General features: G+C 41.0%; 1 protein-coding gene across 1 annotated transcript in view; it reads right to left on the bottom strand.

The window, feature by feature from the left end:
- The window catches only part of Shrm (shroom), a 1,346,254-nt gene extending 1,321,688 nt beyond the window's left edge, over positions 1–24,566 (bottom strand). Inside the window, exon 1 of the mRNA XM_076173405.1 lies at positions 24,354–24,566. Coding sequence (XP_076029520.1) covers positions 24,354–24,436 — 83 coding nt within the window. The 5' untranslated portion in view covers positions 24,437–24,566. The remainder of the gene's footprint in view (positions 1–24,353) is intronic.
- Positions 24,567–26,466: the final 1,900 nt, after the last annotated feature.

Below are 26,466 nucleotides of genomic sequence, written 5' to 3'. Positions count from 1 at the left end.
TCTCCTGTCGGTATGCTCCGGCATTGTAATCACTCAATAGAAAAAATAATAAATAAATAAAAATACACATAACTGTAAACATACTCTTATCCAGCTCACCCATTAACCCAAGTTGTAACCCGGTTTGGGTCACCTGGGACCCGCGGGGCCCAAGACTGTACCCTGTGGGACCCCTCAGGGTGCCGAAGGTAAAGACATTTCCTTTGTTCGACGCGCGGACCGCAAGACGATTTAGCCATGAGGGCTTCTTCATTTCACAAAGGGAATCGCATCCAGAGTCAAGTAATTTGCATAAGCGGGGTGACACTGGGTAAGGCTTGCACTATCATTACCGTATTAACGTACGGATGCATAAGTCAACTTTGGAATATATATATGTACTGTATATGTATATGTATATGTATATGTATGTGTATGTGTATGTGCATATGTATGTGTATATATATGTGTATATTAATGTATGCAGGAAGAATATTTTCTTGTAAACAGAAACAGCAATATCATTCAATTCCGTCTATCTACAAGAGTATATGTATATGTATATATGTATGTATATATATTCTTGACTAGTTTTGCTACAAGATTTTTTCAAAGAATAGTGCTAGAGGGCTAGAAGTGGCATATATGTATATATATGTGCATACCTTTCCCATTGGCAATAACCTCATATATTAATATGACAGACAAATTATTTGATATATTGGAATGGTAGAGGAAATGATGATGATGATGATGAATAAAGTAGACATTTAAAAAAAATAGCATAGTCATGGCAAATAAAATTACTTTGAAAGACAATGTGGCAAAAAACCGAAGGTGGGTTTTGTCCCAAAATACAAAATGGGTCCCTTCGGTTGTTGCCACTTTGTCTCGACAAAGTTGATATCTTTCAAATAAATATCCTTACCATTACTAACTTTTCTTTCATTTCACTGTCATTCATCATTTTCACTACCATTCCAGTATGTCAAATAGTTTGCCTTTTATTATGAGGTAAATTCCCATTAGGAAAGGTATGCACACATACATATATGACTCTTCTAGCCCTGGAGCGTTTTTCTTTTTTAAAAAGCTAGTGGTGAAACTAGTCATGAATAAAATTCGGATTAAGACTTCAGTCTTTCCTCTTCTCACCCAAGCACACACACACACACACACCACACACACACACACACATATACACACATATATATATATATATATATATATATATATATATATATATATGTGTGTGTGTGTGTGTGTGTGTGTGTGTGTGTGTGTGTGTGTGTGTGTGTGTGTGTGTGTGTATGTGTGTGACCGAGCGAACTTTTTTTTTTATCTAAAACTACACAAAAGGAACCAAAACTCAACCTGTGTACGACACACTCCGGCTTTGGGATTACAGAACATGACCTTTGCAGTCTCAGGGTACGGTACGTATTAACATACATAAGCTTCCAAGCGTGTGTGTGAGTGCACGTACAGTTTAACAAACATGAAAGCAACACACACACACACACACACACACACACACACACAACTTGATGGCGCAGTGGTAGAGTTCCCTGCCACCACTATGGCGGTTCGAGTTCGATTCCCGCCCAGGGCTGAAATAATTTCAGTATCGCTGCGCTTCGGGTCGTTACTCCAACTCTCGTGGGCGGGGAGTTGAGTGCGTGTGTGCGTGCAAGGTCACAGCATTACCCATAGATCGGTCATATATGAGCCCTGAGCTTTCTTACGGTAAAAAATAGATGTCGATTACAAGCCCACCACGTGATCCAAGACCATGGTGATTCACACACACACACACACACACACACACACACACACACACACACACACACACACACGAACATACACACGCGTATATTTATATCTTACGCACGGCCTTCATCGTATACACATATACTCGTCCCTGCATTCTTTGACCACGTGAACACAACAAGCCTACTAAGTGCATGTACGCTCTTAGCGTAACGACCTTACGCATTACAGCAGAAACAAATGCGTATTCTGTTCCCTTTGAACCTGTGCTAAGTAGGCCACCTGGAGATAAATGAATAAATAAAAATATAGAACAATGAATATGAAAAAATAATCATATATACGTACATATATCAAGGGCTTTTTAGCCCCTTACAAGGGAGGTAGCCAAAATCAAATGGCATAAATCCACTCCCATCCATTTTATCCACACATACTCCACTTCCGTTCACCAACCCTCCTCCCCTCTTTTCTTGCTTACTCCTGGAGCTATAGAAAATGGGAAGAATGACACGATAGACAAATATAATTTACTGAATATCGAACAGGTACAAAGCTTATATCAAATATACACATACAAAGATATGTATATGTAAATGTCCACATACGAGGACCATATGATTACAAAGGATTACAAAGGCGGAGCATGCCGACAGGAGACCTTTTGGTCCATATCTAGGTCGGATGCGAAAAAATCATAATAAAATAATAAATAAAAACTATAATAATGTAAATAACAAATAAAATACATAAATAAATGCATAGGTATAGTTAAATAATAAACAAACAGGTAAATAGTAAATAATAATAAATTGACATATAACTAATAATAAATGAAAATCAGACAAATGATAACAAAACAAAAACAAATAATATAAAATAAATTATAATCGTTACAGCATCTTGCTTAGGTGTTTATCCTAAGGTTAGTTTGTCATGGGTAATCTATTTTTAACATGAAAGCATGAGATTCCAAATGAAAATATGAAATTACAGGATTGGCTACCAATATATATAATTATGTACTAAAGACAATGAAAAACTTCGAGGATATTTGGCACAGACAGAAAATAATTCTGATCTTAGTAAAGGAAAATTCACATACATGTACGTGGGTTCGCACAAACGTACACATGTAAATGCACACGTGTTTATATAAGTATCAATGAACGCACAGAGAAGATTTCCTATGATAAAATAAAATTATAGGGCGATTGCAAAAAGATAGTTCTTAAAAGAGCCAAAATGGTTTCGTGAATTGCTAGAGATATTTTTTGTGTTGAATAATTTGGGGGAAGATTTTAGTCAAACGAAGAAAGTACTTCGTTTTCTTATTTAAAAAAAAATGTTACATTGATAAATCTTTCCATACCGCTTGGAATTCTTCCTACCATTCTTACCATTACAAAACCTTGTTCAATTCCGTGTCACACATTCGTGATCATATACTAGTAATTACTAGCACTAACTTACCACCTAGCAAGAGTTATCAAATCAAACTATACCTCATAGACATGTGGGAATAATAAAAAAAAAATCACTAGTCATTGTAACTACGGATGATACTAAAAGATTTTTTGGGGGTGCGAGCCACGGGCCTTTCCTAAATTAACCCGTTATTTGAGTAATTAACCCATTATTTACTCAAATGCATAGACACACACATATAACATATATATATATATATATATATATATATATAATATATATATATATATATATATATATATATATATATATATACACACATATATTCAAAAACATGCTCATTACAACGGAATAGCTAATTTGTCTCTAAGTGTTCTTCAGGCCTTGAAGTATTTCTAGTTCTGGAGCAGGAAAAGAAATCGACATTTGCATCATACATTTGGTATTCCACATCATCATTGCAGCATTGTCAAGAACCATCAAGATCCCACAAGCTTTCAAGGCAGTGTGTAATGTGTTCCATCAATTCACACCACGCACTCTGTGTCTCTCTCTTTTTCTTTTCCTCTTTTTCTTTCCGTTTCTCACTGTCTCTCCCTCTCTCACACTCACACAAGCTCACATACAATCGCTCACACACACACACGCGCGCGCGCACCCCCACACACATAAACACACACACACACACACACACACATACACGCGCGCACGCACCCCCCAACACACACATACACACACGCTCACAAACATATACATACACACACACAATCACACACATGCTCACACACACAATGCTCACAAACACATGCTTAAACACACGAACTCACACACACACACGTAAACACACACGTTCACACACACACACACACACACACACACACACACACACACACACACACACACACACACACACACACACAAATGACGGTGCCCCCCCCAAGCACTTTCCCTTGAAAACCGCAATCGTGAGTGTTGCCAGTGGATGTCTCGGTGAAATGGAAAATACACAAATCCCTAGGTTGGCACCGTGCAGTGACCATGATGTCTCTGTATCGCACAGGGGCCTCTGTACACACCTTAAAATACAGATGGAGAAGAACACTGCCACATTTATGTAACTGGAATTAAAATATCAAAGGTATGCACACACACACACACACACACACACACACACACACACACACACACACACGCAAACACACACACAACCTTGAATCTTTGCATTTATAAGGTCCACGTAGCAATATTTCTCCAGTTTCCCAACTAAAAATACAAAGTCACTGATGACAGGGTCTGTAAGTGATAGCAACCATTGTGACCCCAATAAATGATAAGATTTATTAATAATAATATCCCTCATCAAAACTGTTCCATTCATAAGGAGTCGTAAGAATTCCAAAGAACAAGAACAACGACGACGACGACGATGAGACTATAGTAATAATGATAAATAATAATAATGACAATAGCAATATACTAATAATAATAAAAATCATAATCACAACAACCATAATAAGAATAATAACCATAATAATAATGATAATAATCATAACCATAATAATCATTATCATGATAATCATAATCATAATAATACACATAATATTAACCAAAATGCCAATCATAATAGTAATAATAATTATGATAATAATATAACAATGTTATCAATGACAATAATAAAAAATCGTTATATTCCTCTTTAAAACCGTTCCAATCACACTGAATCGCTAAAACCCGAAGAACGGAAGAAGTGAAACGACGAAGATATTCGTAACAATGACGTCATTAACTCTCGCAACAAAAGCAAGAGCAAAGACGAAGGAATTGCCTTCTGCAAGGACAGAGCTCCCCTCCCCCTCCACCTCCACCTCATCCACCCAATCCAATTGTCCACTTTACCATTCATAGTCCACTGCTGAACAAAGGCCTCCTTCAAGATCTTCCGTGGTCCCCAATACAATGACAATTGCATGCAATGCCTGTGTGTATACATATATGTATGCAAACGTGACTCGTACCATAGTGGTAGAGTTCCCGGCCGTCACTACGGTGGTACGAGTTCGAATCCCGCCCAGGGCTGAAATAATTTCAGTATCGTTGTGCTGCGAGTCGTTAATCCAACTCTCGTGGGCGGGAAGTTGGGCGTGTGTGTGCGTGTAAGGTCACAACATTACCCATAGATCGGTCATATACGAGCTCTGAGCTCTCTTCCGGGAGGGAAATAGTTGTCAATCACGAGTCCAACACGTGATCCAAGACCTTGGTGAATCACACATATACATACACATACACATACATACAGACACACACACGCGCACACAAATTCATTGAATTTGAGTGTAAGAGAGTAGGAGACGGGATTCAACAATCGTTGCTTCTTTTCCTGCATGTGTGTGTGTGTGAGAGAGAGGTGTGTGTGTGTGTGTGTGTGTGTGTGTGTGTGTGTGTGTGTGTGTGTGTGTGTGTGTGTGTGTGTGTGTGTGTGTGTGTGTGTGTGTGTGTGTGTGTGTGTGTGTGTGTGTGTGTGTGTGTGTGTGTGTGTGTGTGTGTGTGTGTGTGTGTGTGTGTGTGTGTGTATCAATCAGCCATTTAGAGTCTAACCCTTGCCACACTACCCATGCAAATCTCTCTATCTCGTCTCTCCACCTTCTTTCCCATACCCCATCCTCCTTTCCGTTTGTCAGCTTTGCCTAATTCCACTTCCCCCTTTTTTATAGCCTCTGCATTTCCTTTTCACTTTTCTTTGATCTCTTACCAAACTTGACTTCTTCTTGTCTTCCAGTGTCATTCCTAACATTTTGATTTCTAAATTGCTTTCTCTGCTTTGTCTACGTCTCCTTAGTCAATTTCCTTGAAAGTTCTAACTTATAGACTGATTAACAAAATTTGCGCTCCGGACATAGGCTACAGGCAAAGAATTCCTCACATGTTTTCAAATTTGCCCTGTTGCCTTAACACAAGGTCATCATGTTAAGACAGCAGGGCAGGACTCGTAGTAAAGGATTTGAATTGGACAAATTTAGATTTAAGAAGGAAATAGGCAAGAATTGGTTTATCAGTAGAATGGTTAACGAATGGAATAGACTTAGTAACCATGTAGTGAGTACTGAAACTATTGTTTTAAGAAAAGGTTAGATAACTTTATGGATGGGAATGATAGGTGGTCATGGACATGGAACTGCCTAGTTTAGGTCTTATGGTTTCTTGCAGCCTCCTTCATCCTTATGTTCTTAAATGCTTTCTAGCCAAAAGGCAACACTCGTAGGGTCCCGTCTGGCAATACTGTTTCGATTCTCTTCTTAGAAGCCACTTACCATATCACATCATATCAGCCATATCAAGCTCATCGCTGAACAAAGGTCTCATCCACCCTCTTCCGTGACTCATAGATAGCTGGCCTTGATTTCACGGGAGGTCTTCACACACACATACCATATGTGCGTGCATGCGTGCGTGTACGTGTGTGTATTCACTTGGTCTTTGGATCACGTGTTGGACTCGTGATCGACAGCTATTTCCCTCCTGGAAGAGAGCTCAGAGCTCGTAGGTCCGATCTATGGGTAATGCTATGACCTTACACACACACACACACACACCCAACTCCCCGCCCACGAGTCAGAGTAACGACCCGAAGCGCAGCTGTACCGAAATAATTTCGGCCCTGGGCAGGATTCGAACCAAGCACTACGGGCACCACCATGCTAGTAGTTCATCGCTCTACCAACTGCGCCACCGAGTGTGTGTGTGTGTGTGTGTGTGTGTGTGTGTGTGTGTGTGTGTGTGTGTGTGTGTGTGTGTGTGTGTGTGTGTGTCTGTGTCCGTGCGCGCACGCTCATGTTTACCTCGTTAGTCAAACGTATGTAGGTTAACTTCCATTTTTTCTTAGTTCAATTAATATGACCATTTTGTTTTTCTCTCCGTCCTCGGTCGAACATCATCAGTCCTCGGTTTTACATCACCTGTCCTCGGATTTACATCACTCATAGAACTGTTTGCCAGGTCAATTTCTCTGGCGTCCACCAGATATTGAGTGTTCAGATAAAAGTTCACCTATTCATAATTCCATTTAATTTCTGAACAAGTAGGCTAACACACTAACACAGAAATGACACTTTAGTCTAATCTCGAAATTCCGTTGGACCAGTTGTTCTTCACCTTTTTCAGTGTCCGTGCCGTACAATGCAAAATATGAAAAGGATTAGTGATACAAATCTAATTTGCTTTCTCATTCTAAATATACAGCACCATGCACTGGCTATCATGTCTCTTACCCCCATCCAATACAAATGCAGTGCAAATATATGGAAAAGGATTGGTGATACAAACCTTACTTTGCTTTTCTCATTGTAAATATACAATACCATGCACTGACTAACATGTCTCGTACACCTCAGGTTTAAGGTTTCGTACCTTTTGGGGGCACAGGTTCCCCAGGTTAAGAACAGCTGCGTTAGACGCATCTTATTTAACATAAAATTCATATGCAAACGACAGTTTCCGACAAGTCCATCTAAAGAAACTCCATGTGAGTACGGAACCTCACATCGAGAGTGAACAAATGTCATACACACAGACATTTGACCCCACGTCGAGTGAACAAATGTCATACACACAGACATTTGCCCCCACGTCGAGAGTGAACAAATGTCACACACACAGACAATTGTCCCACTTCGAGTGAACAAATGTCATACACAAGACAATTGCCCCAACTTCGAGAGTGAACAAATGCCATACACACAGACAATTGCCCCCTCTCCTCCTCAACCTTTCCAAGGCCCCAATGACCTCCCCCGTTCCCCCATATCTTCCTATTTATTTTCAGAGATGTGCGAACCATGACTATGTACTTGATAAATCTGTAAAAACCGAAACGTCGTACTAATAAAGGTTCCGCCCACACTTAGTGTTTTAGATAAACCCAAATTTTGTTTATATTAATTTAGAGAGTCACGTTTCGGTAATGAACACTCGGTGGTATTCTTAAAAAAAATTCTTTCCCTTCCAAGATAAGGAAGGATTTATATAAGGAAAGATTTTGTTTAAGAATACCACTGTAAGATTCTTATGGTGATATTCTTAAGAAAAAATCTTTCCCTTCCAAGGATTTATATATAAGATTTATTTAAGATAAGATTTATACAAGGATTTTCTTAAGAATACCACCGACTGTTGTTTGTGTCAAGATGGGGTCCCTTATCTGAAGGGAATCGTCTGGTAAACAGGATTGCTTCCGCCAGGACACAAAGTAATCTGAGTCAAGATTTACTGGTTCAGGCTCCAGACTTAAGACAAACCTGATTCCCTACCAGTGCAAGTCTCTCTCTCTCTCTCTCTCTCTCTCTCCCTCTCTCTCAATATTCCGTATTGTACAATATTATTGACGATGTAGGAAGTATTGAATAAGCACACGTTTGTCCTGTACATTTGACGTCTTCAATATATTGTGTCATTCTTCAATACTATCCCTACTTCATTAAATATTGCACTATACGGAATATTGCGCAATAATACTGATCGTGTATAGCCCGCTTAAAAGACAAATTAGTAAGTTCGAAGAGTGATGCCATTTTGGTAATCTGATTCAGGCTCATGACACCACGACCTTATTCGTCTAAGGGCAGATTTCTGCCATAAAGAGGTTTCAGCTATTTCACCATTTCAGACTTCGAACATACTTTATAGACTCTATTCTGACTAATGGTACATGCGCGCACACACACACACACACGCACACACACACACACACACACACACACACACACACATCAGAGCGCCGAGGACTGATCGCTACAAGAAGAGCGCCTTTCCATCCATAGTGCACATTATCAACTCAATTTAGTCTAGTCCTAAAATTAACTCGAATCGTGCATTGTCAGTGTATTACTAGTAACTCTATAAACCTATTATTATTATTATAATTATTATTATTATCATTATATTATTATTATTATTATTATTATTATATTATCAATTGTTAATTATTCTTATCATTACTATTATCATCTATATCATTATTATATTATTATATTATTCTATTATCATATTATATCATTATTATATTATTATTATTATTATCATCATCATCATCATCATCATCATCTTCATCATTATTATTATCATTATCATTGTTATTGTTGTTGTCATTATTACTTCCGAGTGGGTGGGGATGGGGGTGGGGGAGTTAGGGAGTATGCGTGAATGATATTTTGACGCAGCCCGAAGGGATTTCTCCCCGTCTTCTCTTTTTCTTCATGAGGAGACGGAGAGTGGGGTCGCTGATTAAATGAAGCGGCCTTGCTGTGGATGCGCTGTACCTTCCTGCATTGCCTCTGACCCAGGGCAGTGGGTGAGATGCAGGGATGACCCGTCATCCAGAAACCAAGAAAAGATGGAGGGAGGGGTGGTGAATGGGAGTGGAGTATGTGGAGATAGATGGGTGGAGTATGTGGAGATGAGATGGGCGGGGGTGGATTTATGCCTTTGTCTTCGGATAACTCCCATATTAGGGAGAAAAAGTCCTTGATATATGTATGTATGCATGTATGTATGTACGTATGTATCACCATAACGCATATACACACATACATACACACACACACACACACACACACACACACACACACACACACACACACACACACACACACACACACACACATACACACACACGACTCGGTGGCGCAGTTGGTAGAACGATGAACTACTAGCATGGTGGTGCGCGTAGTGCTTGGTTCGAATCCTGCCCAGGGCCGAAATTAATTTCGGTACAGCTGCGCTTCGGGTCGTTACTCTGACTCTCGTGGGCGGGGAGTTGGGTGTGTGTGTGTGTGAAAGGTCAAAGCATTACCCATAGATCGGACCTACGAGCTCTGAGCTCTCTTCCAGGAGGGAAATAGCTGTCGATCACGAGTCCAACACGTGATCCAAAGACCAAGTGAATACACACACACACACACATGATCCTACTCAGCTGAGACCATCGTGTATTTCCATAATACTTTTCAATGGGATAGGCCGACGATCCTGCAGTGGACTCACGAGACTAAACACTTTCTACAGATGACAACCTTTTACTCAAAATCTCAAAAATCCCTTCCGTACCAAGTTCCATTTTTACTTTTAATTCTGGCTGCCTTGACGCCCTTCTCCTTACACGTTCCTAACTTAAAACTAAAGAGATTAAATCTAAATGGATTAACCACCTTCCATGACCAATGGCTTTCTAATGAGGTTTAATCTTTCGCTCTACTAAACAGTAACACGAAAGGATTATACGTTTCTGAGGCAACTCGTGTTTGAGTTGGATACACAAAGCAAGAGGGTTGGCGCCAGAGGTGTCATGGACCAGAAGGTCTCCTTGCTTGTCACCTCTTCCATTGTATCGTTGGAGTGAAGTCGGTGAGGCGCAAGGAAGAAGAGCCAAGAAAAAGACAGAGATGTGTGGAACCTTGAGGTCTCTGAAGCCTCCGGCTAAAGAACAATGGTGAGAAACAACCACACACACACACGCACACACACACACACACACACACACACACACACAAACACACACACACAAAAATGTATAAAATGTACAAACGTAAAATATACAAATATATGCATGGCATACATTACAGGCACACACACACACATTATATATATATATATATATATATATATAGATATATATATATATGTGTGTGTGTGTGTGTGTGTGTGTGTGTGTGTGTGTGTGTGTGTGTGTGTGTATTCACTTTGGTCTTTGGATCACGTGTTGGACTCGTGATCGACAGCTATTTCCCTCTCGGAAGAGAGCTCAGAGCTCGTAGGTCCGATCTATGGGTAATGCTATGACCTTACACACACACACACACACACACCCAACTCCCCGCCCACGAGAGTCAGAGTAACGACCCGAAGCGCAGTGGTACCGAAATAATTTCGGCCCTGGGCAGGATTCGAACCAAGTACTACGGGCACCACCATGCTAGCAGTTCAGCGCTCTACCAATTGCGCCACCGAGTGTGTGTGTGTGTGTGTGTGTGTGTGTGTGTGTGTGTGTGTGTGTGTGTGTGTGTGTGTGTGTATGAATATATGAAGAAAGTAAATGCAACAAGGAATAAAATCCCACTATCGAAGAAACTGAAAACGGAGTTGTTTTGTATATTAAGACTAGAATCCGTGGTTGTCTAGGACTGTGGTCGTAATATACAGAACAACTCAGTTTTTTAGTTTCACCGACAGTGGGTTTTTAGTTTATATACAATATAATTACATTATATGTATGTACACACGCGCGTGCGCGCACACACACACACACACACACAACGACTCGATGGCACAGTTAGTAGAGTTCCCGGTCGCCACTACGGAGGTCCGAGTTCGAATCTCGCCCAGGGCTGAAATAATTTCAGTATCGCTGCACTGCTAGTTGTTACTCCAACTCTCGTGGGTGGGGAGCTGGGTGTGTGTGCGTGCATTACCCATAGATCGATCATATATGAGCTCTGAGCTCTCTTCCGACAGGTAAATAGCTGTCGATCACGAGTCCAACACGTGATCCTAGACCATGGTGAATCACACACACACACACAATGAACTTCCATCCTATAGAGATACCTTTATGTTCAAATCGGAAAAAAAACGTTCATCGAATCGAGTACGTCATGCTACTCCACTACAAATCATCAGGAGTATTTTCGAAGTCGACACGTAACTTGTAATCGATATTGAAAATCAATAAATACACAAGTGATTGATGATTCGGTTTAGCATTGCGAACTGTCCCTATCAGGAGGCTAGGACGGCGCCCCTTACAGAGGACTTTGTAGCGTGGAATTTAATTCAACATTCCCTTGGTCCAACTCGCTGGTGGTAGGGCTTGTACTGCCGCCACCTCGACCTCCGCCGCAAGAAGCGACGCTCTAATATGTTCGGCTTGCGAGCATCTTAAACTAGTATCCCATTTTCTTTCAGTCTTACTTAAAATTTCCTTAAATCTTCTACGACTTCACCTTTTCAGCGCGGCAATGTCCCCAAGGATAGAAGTGCTGGATACCAGCGACGAAATGTAGCTACAGTCTGTGGTCCCTCCCAAAGGTCTTTATGGAAAGCAAGGTTGGTGTTTTGTCTGTTTTGTAATGTTGTGGGTTTGTTTCTTTCGCGGAGGAGGAGGAGGAGGAGGAGGAGGAGGAGGAGGAGGAGGAGGAGGAGGAGAAAGAAGAGAAGTAGGAGAAGGAACAAGAAGAAGAGGAGCAGAGGGAGGAGGAAGAGGAGGAAGACGAGGAGGAGAAAGAGGAACAGTAGGAGGAGGAAGAGGAGCAGATGGAGGAGAGAGGGAGAGGAAAGGGAAGAAGAGGAGAAAGAAGACAAGTAGGAGAAGGAACATGAAGAAGAGGAGCAGAGGGAGGAGGAAGAGGAGGAAGACGAGGAGGAGAAAGAGGAGCAGTAGGAGGAAGAGGAGCAGATGGAGGAGAGAGAGGAGAGGGAAGAAGAGGAGAAAGAAGAGCAGTTGGAGGAAGAGGAGCAGAGGGATGAAAAAGAGTAGGAGGAAGACGAGAAAAAGAGAAGTGAAAGAGCAGTTGGAGTAAAGAGGAAGAGGAGCAGGAGGAAGAGGAGCAGAAGGAGAAGTAATAGAAGGAGGAGGAGAAGGAAGACGATAAGGAGAAAAAAACAGTAGGAGGAGGACGAGGAGCAGAAGAGGGAAGAGGAGGAGGAGGAGGAGTAAGAGGAGGAGGAAGAGGAGTAAGAGGAGGAGGAGGAGGAGGAGGAGTAGGAGGAGGAGGAGGAGGAGGAGGAGGAGGAGGAAGAGGAGTAAGAGGAGGAGGAGGAGGAGGAGGAGTAGGAGGATAGTAGAAAAAAAAGGAGGAAATGCAGTCAGAATTGATCATCTTGGTTTCGATCCAGAGATCGACCGCCAGCCTCTCAAGGTTCCACCTGCAAGCGAAGGTGAGGGTGTTGATGGTATATGAAAATGACCTGTGGAGACGATTCTTTTAGACGTCCATTCTGCAAGATCAGCATACAGGCACCCACCGCTGAACCCGACAAAAATGAACAAATAAATAAAAAACAATAAACAAATAAAATGAATAGATGACTAAATAAATACATAAAAAAAACTCGATGGAAACAAAACACCCAAAACCTGAAATCATGTCACTTATCTTACAAAGGATTTGGTTTGTCATAAAACACGACTTGCAGACATTTCATACAAGACAAAGAAGGTAGGAGACTTGTACCGAGCTAACCTCGTCAACATTATGACATATTTTGTATATTTTTGTCCTGACTAATATCAAACTATCATTTCCAGCAGTTTGTGTGAATCACCATGGTCTTGGATCACCTGTTGGACTCGTGATCCACAGCTATTTCCCTCCCGAAAGAGAGCCCAGAGCTCATATATGACCGATATATGGGTAATATTGTGACCTTACACCCACGAGTTGTAGTATCGACTCGCAGCGCAACGGTACTGAAATTATTGCAGCCCTGGGCGGGTGTGTGTGTGTGTGTGTGTGTGTGTGTGTGTGTGTGTGTGTGTGTGTGTGTGTGTGTGTGTGTGTGTGTGTGTGTGTGTGTGTGTGTGTGTGCAGACTCAAGACAAAATAGAAGTTCGAATCCTCCTCACATATCATCTTCATCAATCGGGGGGCGTACGCCAGTAGGCGCGTTGCTTCACTCACACGCCGGCACTTGTACCCCAATGTCTCTCCGGGCAATCTCCCATGCAAACACCCTTCCCATCCCAAACAGCTCTCGACAGGTTCGATCATCTTGCTCGAACTATGAATTCTGTGGATTTCGAAGATGTATTTTATTTGTTATTTACATTATTATAGTTCTTATTTACTTTTTTTTTCACATTCGACCTAGATATGGACCAAAAGGTCTCCTGTCGGCATGCTCCGCCTTTATAATCCTTTGTAATCCTTTGACTAGAATTGTCTGACACTTGCTGAAGCATTTGTACAATAGCTTCGTCATAAGCTCAGGCTTCCGAATGGGTTCACACCAACACACCATCAAAGAAAGTGATTTATTGAAGTACGAGTAAAACCTGGGGTCTTTTCCATTTTTACGGCATGCAGAATTTTTAGGTTAGGTTAGGTTAGGTTAGGTTAGGTTAGGTTAGGTTAGGTCAGGTCAGGTCAGGTCAGGTTAGGTTAGGTTAGATTAAGTCAGGTTAGATTGGGTTTCAGATTAATATTAATTTCCTACCTCTTTTAAGTTGTTGAAATCAACTGCATGTCGTATAATGGAAAAGATCCAAAACCTGTATTCTACCCAAGGGGGGTAGGTAGTCCCTGCAGTGGGTCTTCAAGACATGAACACTTTGTTACTATGCGAAGCTTGAGAAGCTCAACGCAGACCCCGGCAGACTCTTCACCCGGCAGACCCTGAGTGCCACAAAGGTCCCTTGTGCCACGCGCAGGCAGGCACCAAGTGTCAGTGGCATCAAGTGCCGAGATCAGTCTACTAACACTAAACATAACGTCCTCACGTGCAACCTTTGACCCCTGGGTTACGGTGAGGTACTTTACCAGACGCAACTCTTCTCTACTAAATGTATTCTGATGAATGCTCTGAAAAATAAATTTTGTAAGATTATCGATACCTGACTTTTTGAAATGTGCACACGCATACACATAATCGCATACACACACACACACACACATATATGTATATATATATATATATATATATATATATATATATATATATACATATAAATATATACATACATACATGCATATATGTATACATATATATATATATACATATAAATATATACATATACATATATATATATATACATATATATATATATATATATATATGTATATATATATATATATATATATATATATTCACATACTCCTAAACTGTCTGTGTTCGTAAATTCTGAGCGGTTCAAGTGAAGCATGCTTCATCATGCAACAATTCTGTTTTCTGTCATGGCTTTTTCCTCATATGGTTTCCCGCACATTTGCAGACATTATCTTATGCAAGGTGTGTTGCCAGTGTTTGTGCGTGCGTAGGTGCAAGCGAGTGTGTATGTGTGTGTGTGCGCTCACGTACCGATATACATAGATAACTTATTTCACTTTACAACGCAAGAGTTGCATTAAGTACTGGGATGTTTGTAGGCTCCACTAGCATGCAATTATCCTCAAAGGGTCTCTCTCTCTCTCTCTCTCTCTCTCTCTCTCTCTCTCCCAATTAAATGTAATTGCAGGAGTCCCTGTCACTACGTTGCTTGAAGCGAAGCCAAGGGAAAACTCCCGAAGAATACGCTTAGCGGATCAAGTCACTTATACAAGAAAAGGTCTACTGTACCCCAGCGAAGAACGCGTACACCTCATCCCTTCAGACATGGAATGCAACAAGAGACACTTGCTCCTCTTCTGGTGAGCCAGCGACGACCCCTTGCGAATGACCGCAGGGCTATGATGCTCACTGGTGTATAATTTAGCCATACCACTAGAAGTCTTTATCTTGGACGTCTTACAACTTGATGACCCAGACGTGACTTTGGAGGGCGTGCAAACCAATTAGTTTCATTTTTCCCTCTCGTTTGTGGGTTAAGTTCCTCCTGCAGCCAGGCTCAGCCACAGCAGAAGAATATCGACTTCTTTCTTTCTTTCTTTCTTGGTCTCCATTTCTGAAAGGCCTTTCCAGACCGCATGGAAAGAGTCTCCATTCCAGAGTCTGGCTGCTGCACTGTCATGAACACTGGCTTTTAAGTGATGTTAATTTCTGTTGTGGGAATTCACTCCTACTACACGTGGTGATTTCTCATCACTAATGATACCATGTTTGATCATGTAATGAGACAGTCATCACTTTTAGCGTGTGATGAAAGCCGGTAACATCTTGAATTGACGACTTTCTTTAAGTAATGACCGGGGTCCGTAATGAGCAGGTAATCGTTTTCATTAGCCTTGAAACTGTTTTCACGATGGTAAGGTTCATGTGTCTTTGTTGAAGCTAGAGTTGAGTGATTCTATACAACTGATGAGGTCTCGACCGAACGCGACCCCCAATTGGTACCAAATTCGCTCCTTAGCTGAATAAAATCGGCCAACGGCAGTTCGAACAAATGTGTAAACAGCCATCCTGAAGACAGCGCCAAATTTATGAAGGCGTTATCACACTGGGCTATTTTTCCTCCGACCTCCAATTAATCGGCGGTACCGCTCACCTCCAGAACCTTTCCCGCCGTAAAATCAGTCAAGCTATTTTATTTTCTCAACAGTTTACGAAGAATATATTTGATATGATGGAGGAAAACTATTTTCCTCCAGCAAATCTGATTCATTCCCGAAAGCTGCGGGCTGCAAATCTGCTCCAACAGTCGGAGGAAAAATACCTCAGTGTAATATCGCCTTTACTTTAGTAATGAAAGGCGGATGTGTCAGCTGATTCCCTGGGGGCAGTTGGCCGAGGAAAGAGCGTGGGACGAAGGCTGAGGTGCTTTGCAATGTGGCCGACAGACTCTACGAACGCCAGGAGCAGTTCCGCAGAGCGAGGTAGTGCGGGAGAGGAGTTCTGAAGAGATGCATAGCAACGGCATTGTTGTCATGTCCTCGTGAGCCCAGTGCCCGACAAACGTCTCGCAAGAACTGGTTTACCAAGAGAGTGGTTAACGAATGAAATAGACTTAGTAACAATGTAGTCAGCGATGAAACAATTGGTGAGTCACATGAAGAATAGTCACCAAATATTTCGACAGGGTGACAATTCTGCATGTGGGTCATCCTAGGGTGACAATTCTTCATGTGGGTCATCCTAGGGTGACAATTCTTCATGTGGGTCATCCTAGGGTGACAATTCTTCATGTGGGTCATCCTAGGGTGACAATTCTTCATGTGGGTCATCCTAGGGTGACAATTCTTCATGTGGGTCATCCTAGGGTGACAATTCTTCATGTGGGATATCCTAGGGTGACAATTCTTCATGTGGGTCATCCTAGGGTGACAATTCTTCATGTGGGTCATCCTAGGGTGACAATTCTTCATGTGGGCTATCCTAGGGTGACAATTCTTCATGTGGGTCATCCTAGGGTGACAATTCTTCATGTGGGTCATCCTAGGGTGACAATTCTTCATGTGGGTCATCCTAGGGTGACAATTCTTCATGTGGGTCATCCTAGGGTGACAATTCTTCATGTGGGATATCCTAGGGTGACAATTCTTCATGTGGGTCATCCTAGGGTGACAATTATTCATGTGGGTCATCCTAGGGTGGCAATTCTTCATGTGGGATATCCTAGGGTGACAATTCTTCATGTGGGTCATCCTAGGGTGACAATTCTTCATGTGGGAGATCCTAGGGTGACAATTCTTCATGTGGGTGATCCTAGGGTGACATTTCTTCATGTGAGGCATCCTAGGGTGACAATTCATGTGACCTATCCTAGGGTGACAAATCTTCATGTGGGCTAGCGTGACAATTCTTCATGTGGGCTATCCTAGGGTGACAATTCTTCATGTGGGTCATCCTAGGGTGACAATTCTTCATGTGGGTCATCCTAGGGTGACAATTCTTCATGTGGGTCATCCTAGGGTGACAATTCTTCATGTGGGTCATCCTAGGGTGACAATTCTTCATGTGGGTCATCCTAGGGTGACAATTCTTCACGTGGGCTATCCTAGGGTGATAATTCTTCATGTGGGTCATCCTAGGGTGACGATTCTTCATGTGGGATATCCTAGGGTGACAATTCTTCATGTGGGTCATCCTAGGGTGACAATTCTTCGGTTGTGTAAGTTGATGACAATAAGTATAACCCTCATTCAACCTAGATTAACCTAATCTTTATTCCACTTAATATTTGGCGTACTGGGGTGACAATTCTTCTGGTGGGATCTCATGTGGTGACAATCCTTCATGTTGGCGTTCTGGAGTGACAATTCTCCATGTGACTCCAACTGTTTGTTCTAAGAGAGGATCAGATAGCCTTATGGATGGGGATGATAGGTGGTAAGGGACATGGAACTGCCTAGTGTAGGTCTTATGGCCTCTTACAGTCTCCTCCATTCTTGGTGCTTTTTGTGAGCGGGCTTCCACTTCGGCAATGGAGTGATCTGTCGTTCCACATTCTTCAGAACCTTTTCCTCGGTTTGAGACGATATAAAAACTAAAACTCGTGTAGCCATGGCTACTGAGGCACTGAAAGAAAATTACTGACAATGAATGATATGTTCTTGGCAAATGCGCCTTTGACAGGAATGAATCCGAGAACTGAAAAGAATGGTCGAGGGAGCGTCGAGCTTTCTTACGTGGAAAGGCAACCCAAGATGCACCTCTGTTTTGTTTACAAGGTCGTGACGTCACCTTTTCTTAGGTCACGGTTCGAGCACTTTTTCGACCACGTCATGTCGCACAACCACAGCAGAGCGCGGAGCCCTCTCTCTCTTTTTCTCTTTCTCTCTCTCTTTTTTTTTTTTTTTGCTAGTCATGTCAGCTCCATCTCAGTGTGTGTGTGTGCGTGTGTATGTGTTCTATTTACTTAATTGTTTATATTTTGATTACTATGAAATGTGAATTCATTCACTCCATCGTTATCTATTCTTTTGACGTATTCATATCATCTCCATAGAATGCTCTTTTCATACCGTCGACATCAAAGCTTTTTCTACATATCTTTAACTTGTCGATTATATATATATATATATATATATATATATATATATATATATACATATATATATACATATATACATATATATATACATATATACATATATATATCCTGTATATATATATATATTTTTTTATATATATATATATACACACACATATACACATATATGTTGAGATTTTCTGACAGGTTGACATAAGTGGAGTAGGAAACACAGGAGTCTTGGTCCGAGTTTATTCCTGACTAGTTTCAAAGCATACCTTGAAAAAGCATACCTGCGAAATTAGTCAGGAATAAACTCGGACTAAGGCTCCTGTGTTTCCTATTTCACTTACGTCATATATATATATATATATATATATATATATATATATATATATATATATATATATATATATAAACAGAAATGTAGTAGCACATTTGTAAATTACACACAGGAACCCACAGTCGGAGAAAGAATAAACTTCTTCTTACTATAGTTTACAAGTCCCCTCTGTTCTCTATCTTATGTACTTTCCTGAAGAGGGCTACAGTTGATAGCCGAAATATAGGATTTTTCTTTATTCGAAGTTTATTCTTTCTCCGACTGTGGGTTCCTGTGTGTATATATATATATATATATATATATATATATATATATATATATATATATATATATATATATATATATATATATATATATATATATATATTTTGTGTCCTTTGCCTTCCCATAACAATATTTCTCAGTCGTTTCAATATTCTTTTCGGTCAGTCATCCCAAGCGTTCATAATTTGCCAACATGATCACGCGAGTATCGGAGCCCACTCCCCATTTCCAAATCTCTATCCTCTGCCTTCATTCTCACTTTCCTATCAATCCAGATTTTTTTTTTATTTCTTATTCTTGCACACACCAATCAGTCCTTTCCCTTTTGTGCAACTTCTCTTCCGCATATATATATATATATATATATATATATATATATATATATATATATATATATATATATATATATATATATATATATATATATTATATATATATATATATATATATATATATATATATATATATAAAAGTGGAATTGGGCAGGTAAGTTAGTGCGAACGACTGATGAGCGATGAACTAAGTGTGTTACTGGGTGGACGCCGCGAGATAGGAAGCGTGGAAGAGGGAGACCAGACAGAAAGTAGAGAGACGAGGTCGAGAAGTTTGCAGGAGTGCCGTGGCAGAGGTTAGTACGGTCTTGTGAATCATGGAATGCTATGAAGAAGGCCTTTGTTTAGCAGTGGACTCAGGATGGCTGATTTGATTGATTGATATATGATATATATATATGTATATATATGTATATATATATATATATATATATATATATATACATATCCTTGCCTTTATAAGAGCCAACCAATGTACCACTTCCTGATTCATTCTTTCAAGAGGTTTACGCCCACCAACAAGTTTCTGACCACTTTCACCCCTCTCCGTCATATCGTCTTTCAGTTCAAATCCTGGGTACCTTCTCCGTTTGCTCGTCTTCTTTACTTTGACCTCATTAAACACACACACACACACACACACACACACACACACACACACACACACACACACACACACACACGCACACACACTACGGCGGTCCGGGTTCGAATCCTGTCTAGGGCTGAAATAATTTCAGGATCGCTGCGCTTCGAGTCGTTACTCCAACTCTCGTGGGCGGGAAGTTCGGGGTGTGTGTGCGTGTAAGGTCAGAGCATTAACCATAGATCGGTCATACGAGCTCTGAGGTCTCTTCCGGGAGGGAAATAGCTGTCGATCGCGAGTTCAGCACGTGATCTGAAGACCAAGGTGAATACACACACAATTTTTTGCAGAAACCACAGGGAAACTAAAGAACGTACTCCTAATCGTTTTCGTCAATTAAGAGATCTTCAGATTACCTACTCTGAAGAGGTCTCAATAGACGAAAACGTTCAGTTTTCCGTTCTTTAATTTCCCCGTGGTTTCTGCAAAATGGTCAGTCACGCGTTCGTTGTAATTATTGTTACAAACATATACACGCATTCAAAGATCCATCAATCTTTATGACACTTCTCAATGATTATATTTTATCAACAACACACCAGCATAAATCACAGTATCTTACATCTACCATTCCTCTCTTCTTTGTTTTGCCCGCCCCATTATTCTTCGCATTCTAAAAATAGATATGTTGCACATTCACTGAGACATCACACACTCCTACATCAGCCCCATCTCGACAATGAACCGCTCCGACTCCACACGCCCGCTCTCCCGTGCCTTCAGCTACCTTCCTCTTGTCCCAAACCTAATTCTTGCCTCAAACACACACACACACACACACACACACACACACACACACACACACACACACACACACACACACACACACATATATATATATATATATATGTATATATATATATATATATATATATATATATATATATATATATATATTTATCAACCACAATGCACTTTAATTCTAAGCCATCAGGCGCATGCAGAAATTGAAATATTGTTCGCGCCTGATGGCTTAGAATTAAAGTGCATTGTGGTTGATAAAAATGTGTCTCTAATCACTGAGACCCATTCGGTATTGCACACACACACACACACACACACACACATATATATATATATATATATATATATATATATATATATATATACACACACACGTCATTACCAATGATTGCCACAAATAAATTCTTCCATTCTCTCTCGAAACTCATAATTTGTCTTCTTTAACCCTTTCTCTGTTCCTCACTTGTTCCTTCACTCTAACTGTCGCCAGGCAATTCCATTCATCGAAAGTGTTACTTGAACCTAGTCCACACCCTCTTTCCTCCAGTCCTGTGGTTTTTAACCTTTTTTAGTTCTTATGGGGATCGAACCCTAATAAAAGGCATACACACTCCACGAACCATTCAAACTTAACAAAGGTAAATCGATCTTAATCGAAAGTGACTGTACAGTAATTGGAAAGTATCTAGAAAATTAACAACAAGTGATACACAATAAGAAGAATTGCAGCTTCAACGTTTTATTTATTTATTTATCTATTATTTTTTTTTGGGGGGGGGGGGCAATGCGTTTCGGACGACCTACGCCGAACCCTTGCGAACGGCTCAACGAACACTTGAGGTCCGATCGAACCTAGGCAGAGCCACGACGACCCGAACCCCGAGCCTTCCTGAAGGTACGATTTGATTGATGGAATTATTAGCCTACTACAGCCAACGGTGGGTGACGCTCATCATATTTAGGTAAACACTTTGGTAGGTTCGGTTAGAATTAGTTATCAGCTTCGTACTTTGCAGCTCTAAGCAAAACATCCAGTAAAAGATAAAAAAGGTGTTCTTGACAATCGTTTGACGATCATCATTAATCCATGAACGATCATCGTTGAGCGCTAATTGCACCGAACAAAACACGCCTTATACCCATTTCACTTAACTCCGTCATTCATCAACATTTTCCCCAAATGCTTTACCTCGAATGATTGACAGAATTACTCTTTCAGAAACAAAATCCCTTCTATCTCCCTTATATCCACGACACATGCTTCCCAAAGCCCTCCGCCCGAAGAATTTTAGTCTGTATTTCTTTCAAATGTTCCTTATAAACTTCCCATTTATAATCCAGCCATTTTCCTTTCTGTAGTGTTTTCCTCATCCAGGATCTTCCAGGTGCTTTCCCTCTTCATCCCGTTTTCTTTTTCTCTTTCTTTTCTTCTTCCAGTTTTCTTTTATGACTGAAGACTAATTTCGAGTGAAAAAAATAATGTTGATCACTTTCAACTATTACTTCGTGTGTGTATACGAGTAGTCACCAGGTAGTGAGCACTGGAACTATCGGTTGTGTTAAGAGATGGTTGGATACCTTTATGGATGGGGATGACAGAGGGTTATGGACATGCAACTGCCTAGTATAAGCCTTACGGTCTCTTGCAGTCTCCTTTATTCTTATGTTTAATGTTTTGCTACCCTCTCTCAGCTCCTCGTCTATGACTTGACCTCTTCGGTAGGACATTGCATTCAAGGACAGAAGCGCTGGTTACTGACGAAAGAATACTAATTACCTCTCTTCCAGCCAAAATTGTACAACTTCAACGCTTTCCATATCCTCTCCACTTAGTACTTCTTAAGCCTCGTAGACACGAGACTAGTTTTAGCAGCCGTTAGTGCTAGTAGCTGCGAGATAACTTACCTAAGGGCAAGTGTTAACACTAGGATAGTTTGGAGGCAAGTTGACTGACTTTCCGTTCACACTGGGCAAGTAGAGGGGTAGTTTACAAGTCTCTAGTACTAGCGGATACTACACTAGTGCCGTACCAACGAGGATTTAGTGGTTCATCCACATTGTCATTAATTCCCACTCTTGCACCACAAATCCACATATTTTACTTTTTAATTCCAGATCCATTTAGTTTTAGCTTTCCTCTCTTTCATTGGTGTGAAGCTTTCAAACCCTGACCGGGGATCGATCTCAGGCTTGTGTAGTCACGACCCCCGACACTAACCACTACACCAGTAAGGTAAGTTCTGTATGTGTGTGTGTGTGTGTGTGTGTGTGTGTGTGTGTGTGTGTGTGAGAGAGAGAGAGAGAGAGAGAGAGAGAGAGAGAGAGAGAGAGAGAGAGAGAGAGAGAGAGAGAGAGAGAGAAAGAAAGAGAAAGAGAGAGAGAGGGGGCGGTAGGAAGGAGTGTGTGTGTATTTACCTAATTGTATTTATCGATACCTATTTGCAGTATACAGGAAAGGAGCAATGCTCACTGGATCCCGTCTTCTCCAATTTACCATACCTGTGTGTGTGTGTGTGTGTGTGTGTGTGTGTGTGTGTGTGTGTGTGTGTGTGTGTGTGTGTGTGTGTGTGTGTGTGTGTGTGTGTGTGTGTGTGTGTGTGCGTGCGTGTGCGCGCGCGCGCCCGGCGAGTACTTCCTAGATGACAAAAAAGCCACGATTGGTTTGGGCATACCTCGTGAGGTCTTCCTGACGAGACGAAGGAACCCTAAGCCTATTGTGGACAACCCCAGAAGCTCCCTCAGACCCTCCTCAGGTCTGGGGTGGACCATCACGTCCTGTGACCAAAGACTCCACACCGCAAACATCGAGAAACAAATACGACCCTGTTTTCAAACGAAGAGCAGCTAAGTGGCAACAACATACATGACCTCTGAGGAAACATCTTCATAACCTTTATGAACAAATTCTCGTTTTCTATAACCCCCGGTAAATGTAGTTTCACATTAACGGATCTCTAAAGTCTGAGATCGGCATGTTTCAGTGTTGTCTGGTATATGTAGGGGGGATATACAAAATCGCTAAATTAAAACCTAACCAAAATCATGGCGGCTTCTTTGACCTGTACCACACCACAATACCACGGGCAGTGCCATGCTCTCCTTTGGTTCATCCTCACTCCTCCACAAAAACACATCAGAATACTTTAACACGAAAATACTAAAGCTTAAACTCACAGGACATGTTAATAACATGTTGGATGATACACAATATTCGTTGAAATAGTACGACTTTACCTGTTTTTCGACGAATCTCGTTCTCTCCTTGTAGCTTTGGATTTCAAGAACTCTAAGACTTTTTTCGGTTTATCTCCAACCATGGTCACTATTCCTGGGGTAACTAGACACTTAAATATACACTACACATTTATCTGCGTATTTTCTTAACATAACTTTTCTAATATTAACACAAATATTCACTTAGATAACACATATAAGGTAAGACGGCTAGTCCCATTGCCGCCACACACACTCAGTATTATGCTTTCCGCGCTTACTGCCGAACGGTTAGTAATAAACGTACTGCACCCCTTTCAACTTGTGAATGAGTTCTCCTCGTAGAGTTGATACAGAGTAGTAAGCACCATAAAAACTACTACAACATATTCAACTTATAAACAACAAATAAGAAAATATATAACAAATTTCTCAATGGACACATCGCAAGTTTAACTTTTTGTCATACGTCCGCCAGCCCCCCATCAGCCTCTTGAAAACCAAGCCCCTCCCCCATCCCCCTCCCAGCCCGCTTCCCTGGCAGGTGTGATGGGAAGTTGAACCACCACACCGCTGTGTATTCAGCAGAAACCCGCGCTCCCAGATCACACAAAAAAATAATAATAAACGTTTCTTGCATCCTCAGAACAGGGACCTTGCCGTCGTATACCGGAAGTATTAAGAACGTGAGGTTCCAGTAGGTATGTCGTTGTGAGATTCCCGCCAGCCGCTCCACATACCAGAGGCGACTGTCCAGTCGGTTTTAGGAAGAGTGTGAGGCGGAGGACGAGGGGTGGATTCTCGAGTCGTCCTTGGGATACAGGTCGTGGGAGGGCAAACTAGAAGGGCGGGTCTTAACCTCTTGCTGGCGTCAGGAGACTAATGAAGCCTACAGGCCATAACCCTGCATCCTGTAGGACACACACTAATCCCGGCCTACAGAACCGCTGCAGGATGTGCAAGGGGTCACTGGTTTATTTTTCCTCACACATTCTACCTCCAACTTTCATTTGAATAACTACAATATGACTTCGCTTATAGACATCTATACTTTTCTAAGAACATTTCAACAGTGTTCCTGACATTCGTGTCGGTTTTACAATCACTTCATCATTCAGCTTTGCTATATATGACGGAAAGACAATTTCATATTTCGCTTGTTTGCGAAAACGTCGTCATAACTCAAAAAACTGAATTTTTGAGTTATCTATACAGACATATTCATCTTCAAACACGGATTTTTTTTGGTAACAGTGTCATATCTGTAGCTCAAAAATTGACCGCTAGGGAGTGCTAAATGTCCCAACGACATAACCTTACATGTTCCAACTTGTTCCAACAAATATTTTAGACTTAGTAAAGATTATGATTGTTTCAACTTCTATAAACTTTAGAGGCGTATTTGATGCTCCAAAAATTTTTCCACCTATGGTGTTTGAGGGCTTTTTATAATATTGAGAGCGTTTAGAAACTTTAAAATGCCTCTCCTGAAAAAATCGATATTTTGAGTTATGACGACGTTTTCGCAAACAAGCGATTTGGAGATTTGAAAAATATGATATTGTAACCGAAGTCGTTTTTACTCAAACGAACGCTCAGCCCAGTGTGATAACCCATTACGCGACAACATTGGCGACTCGTATGACCAATTTCCAATCCACAAAGTTTGTCTCCTTTATGATACAAATTTGTTGGTTCATATGACGTAATACTGCAGTCTGAACAACGCACCGTATTCGTCCTCTGGGTCGCTAGGCTTACAGGTCACTGAGCAAAGGGGAATCACAAACAACACGTGATTCACAAAATATGCAAGTAACCAATAGGAAAATGATAACTTGATACAGAACGTTTTCGTCTATTTAAGGCATTTTCAAAGGTACCTCTGAAAATGTCTTAAATAGACGAAAACGCTCGGTTACCAAGTTCTCATATTCCTAGTGGTTACTTGCATAACAGGTTACTGTGTTGCATGATGTCTACATCCTATAAATGTGGCTGCACACTAGGCCCTTCTCGCTAGCATGCTACTTGCTTTTGCTACTTGCTTTTGCTACTTGCTTTTGCTACTTGCTTTTGCTACTTGCTTTTGTTACATCGTTCTTGCGCCATAGAATGATGAACTAAGAGAAGT

Source organism: Oratosquilla oratoria, chromosome 34, assembly GCF_046742065.1.
Source record: "Oratosquilla oratoria isolate Oo_2021 chromosome 34, ASM4674206v1, whole genome shotgun sequence".
Taxonomy (NCBI): domain Eukaryota; kingdom Metazoa; phylum Arthropoda; class Malacostraca; order Stomatopoda; family Squillidae; genus Oratosquilla; species Oratosquilla oratoria.
This window is presented reverse-complemented; position numbering and strand designations above follow the sequence as displayed.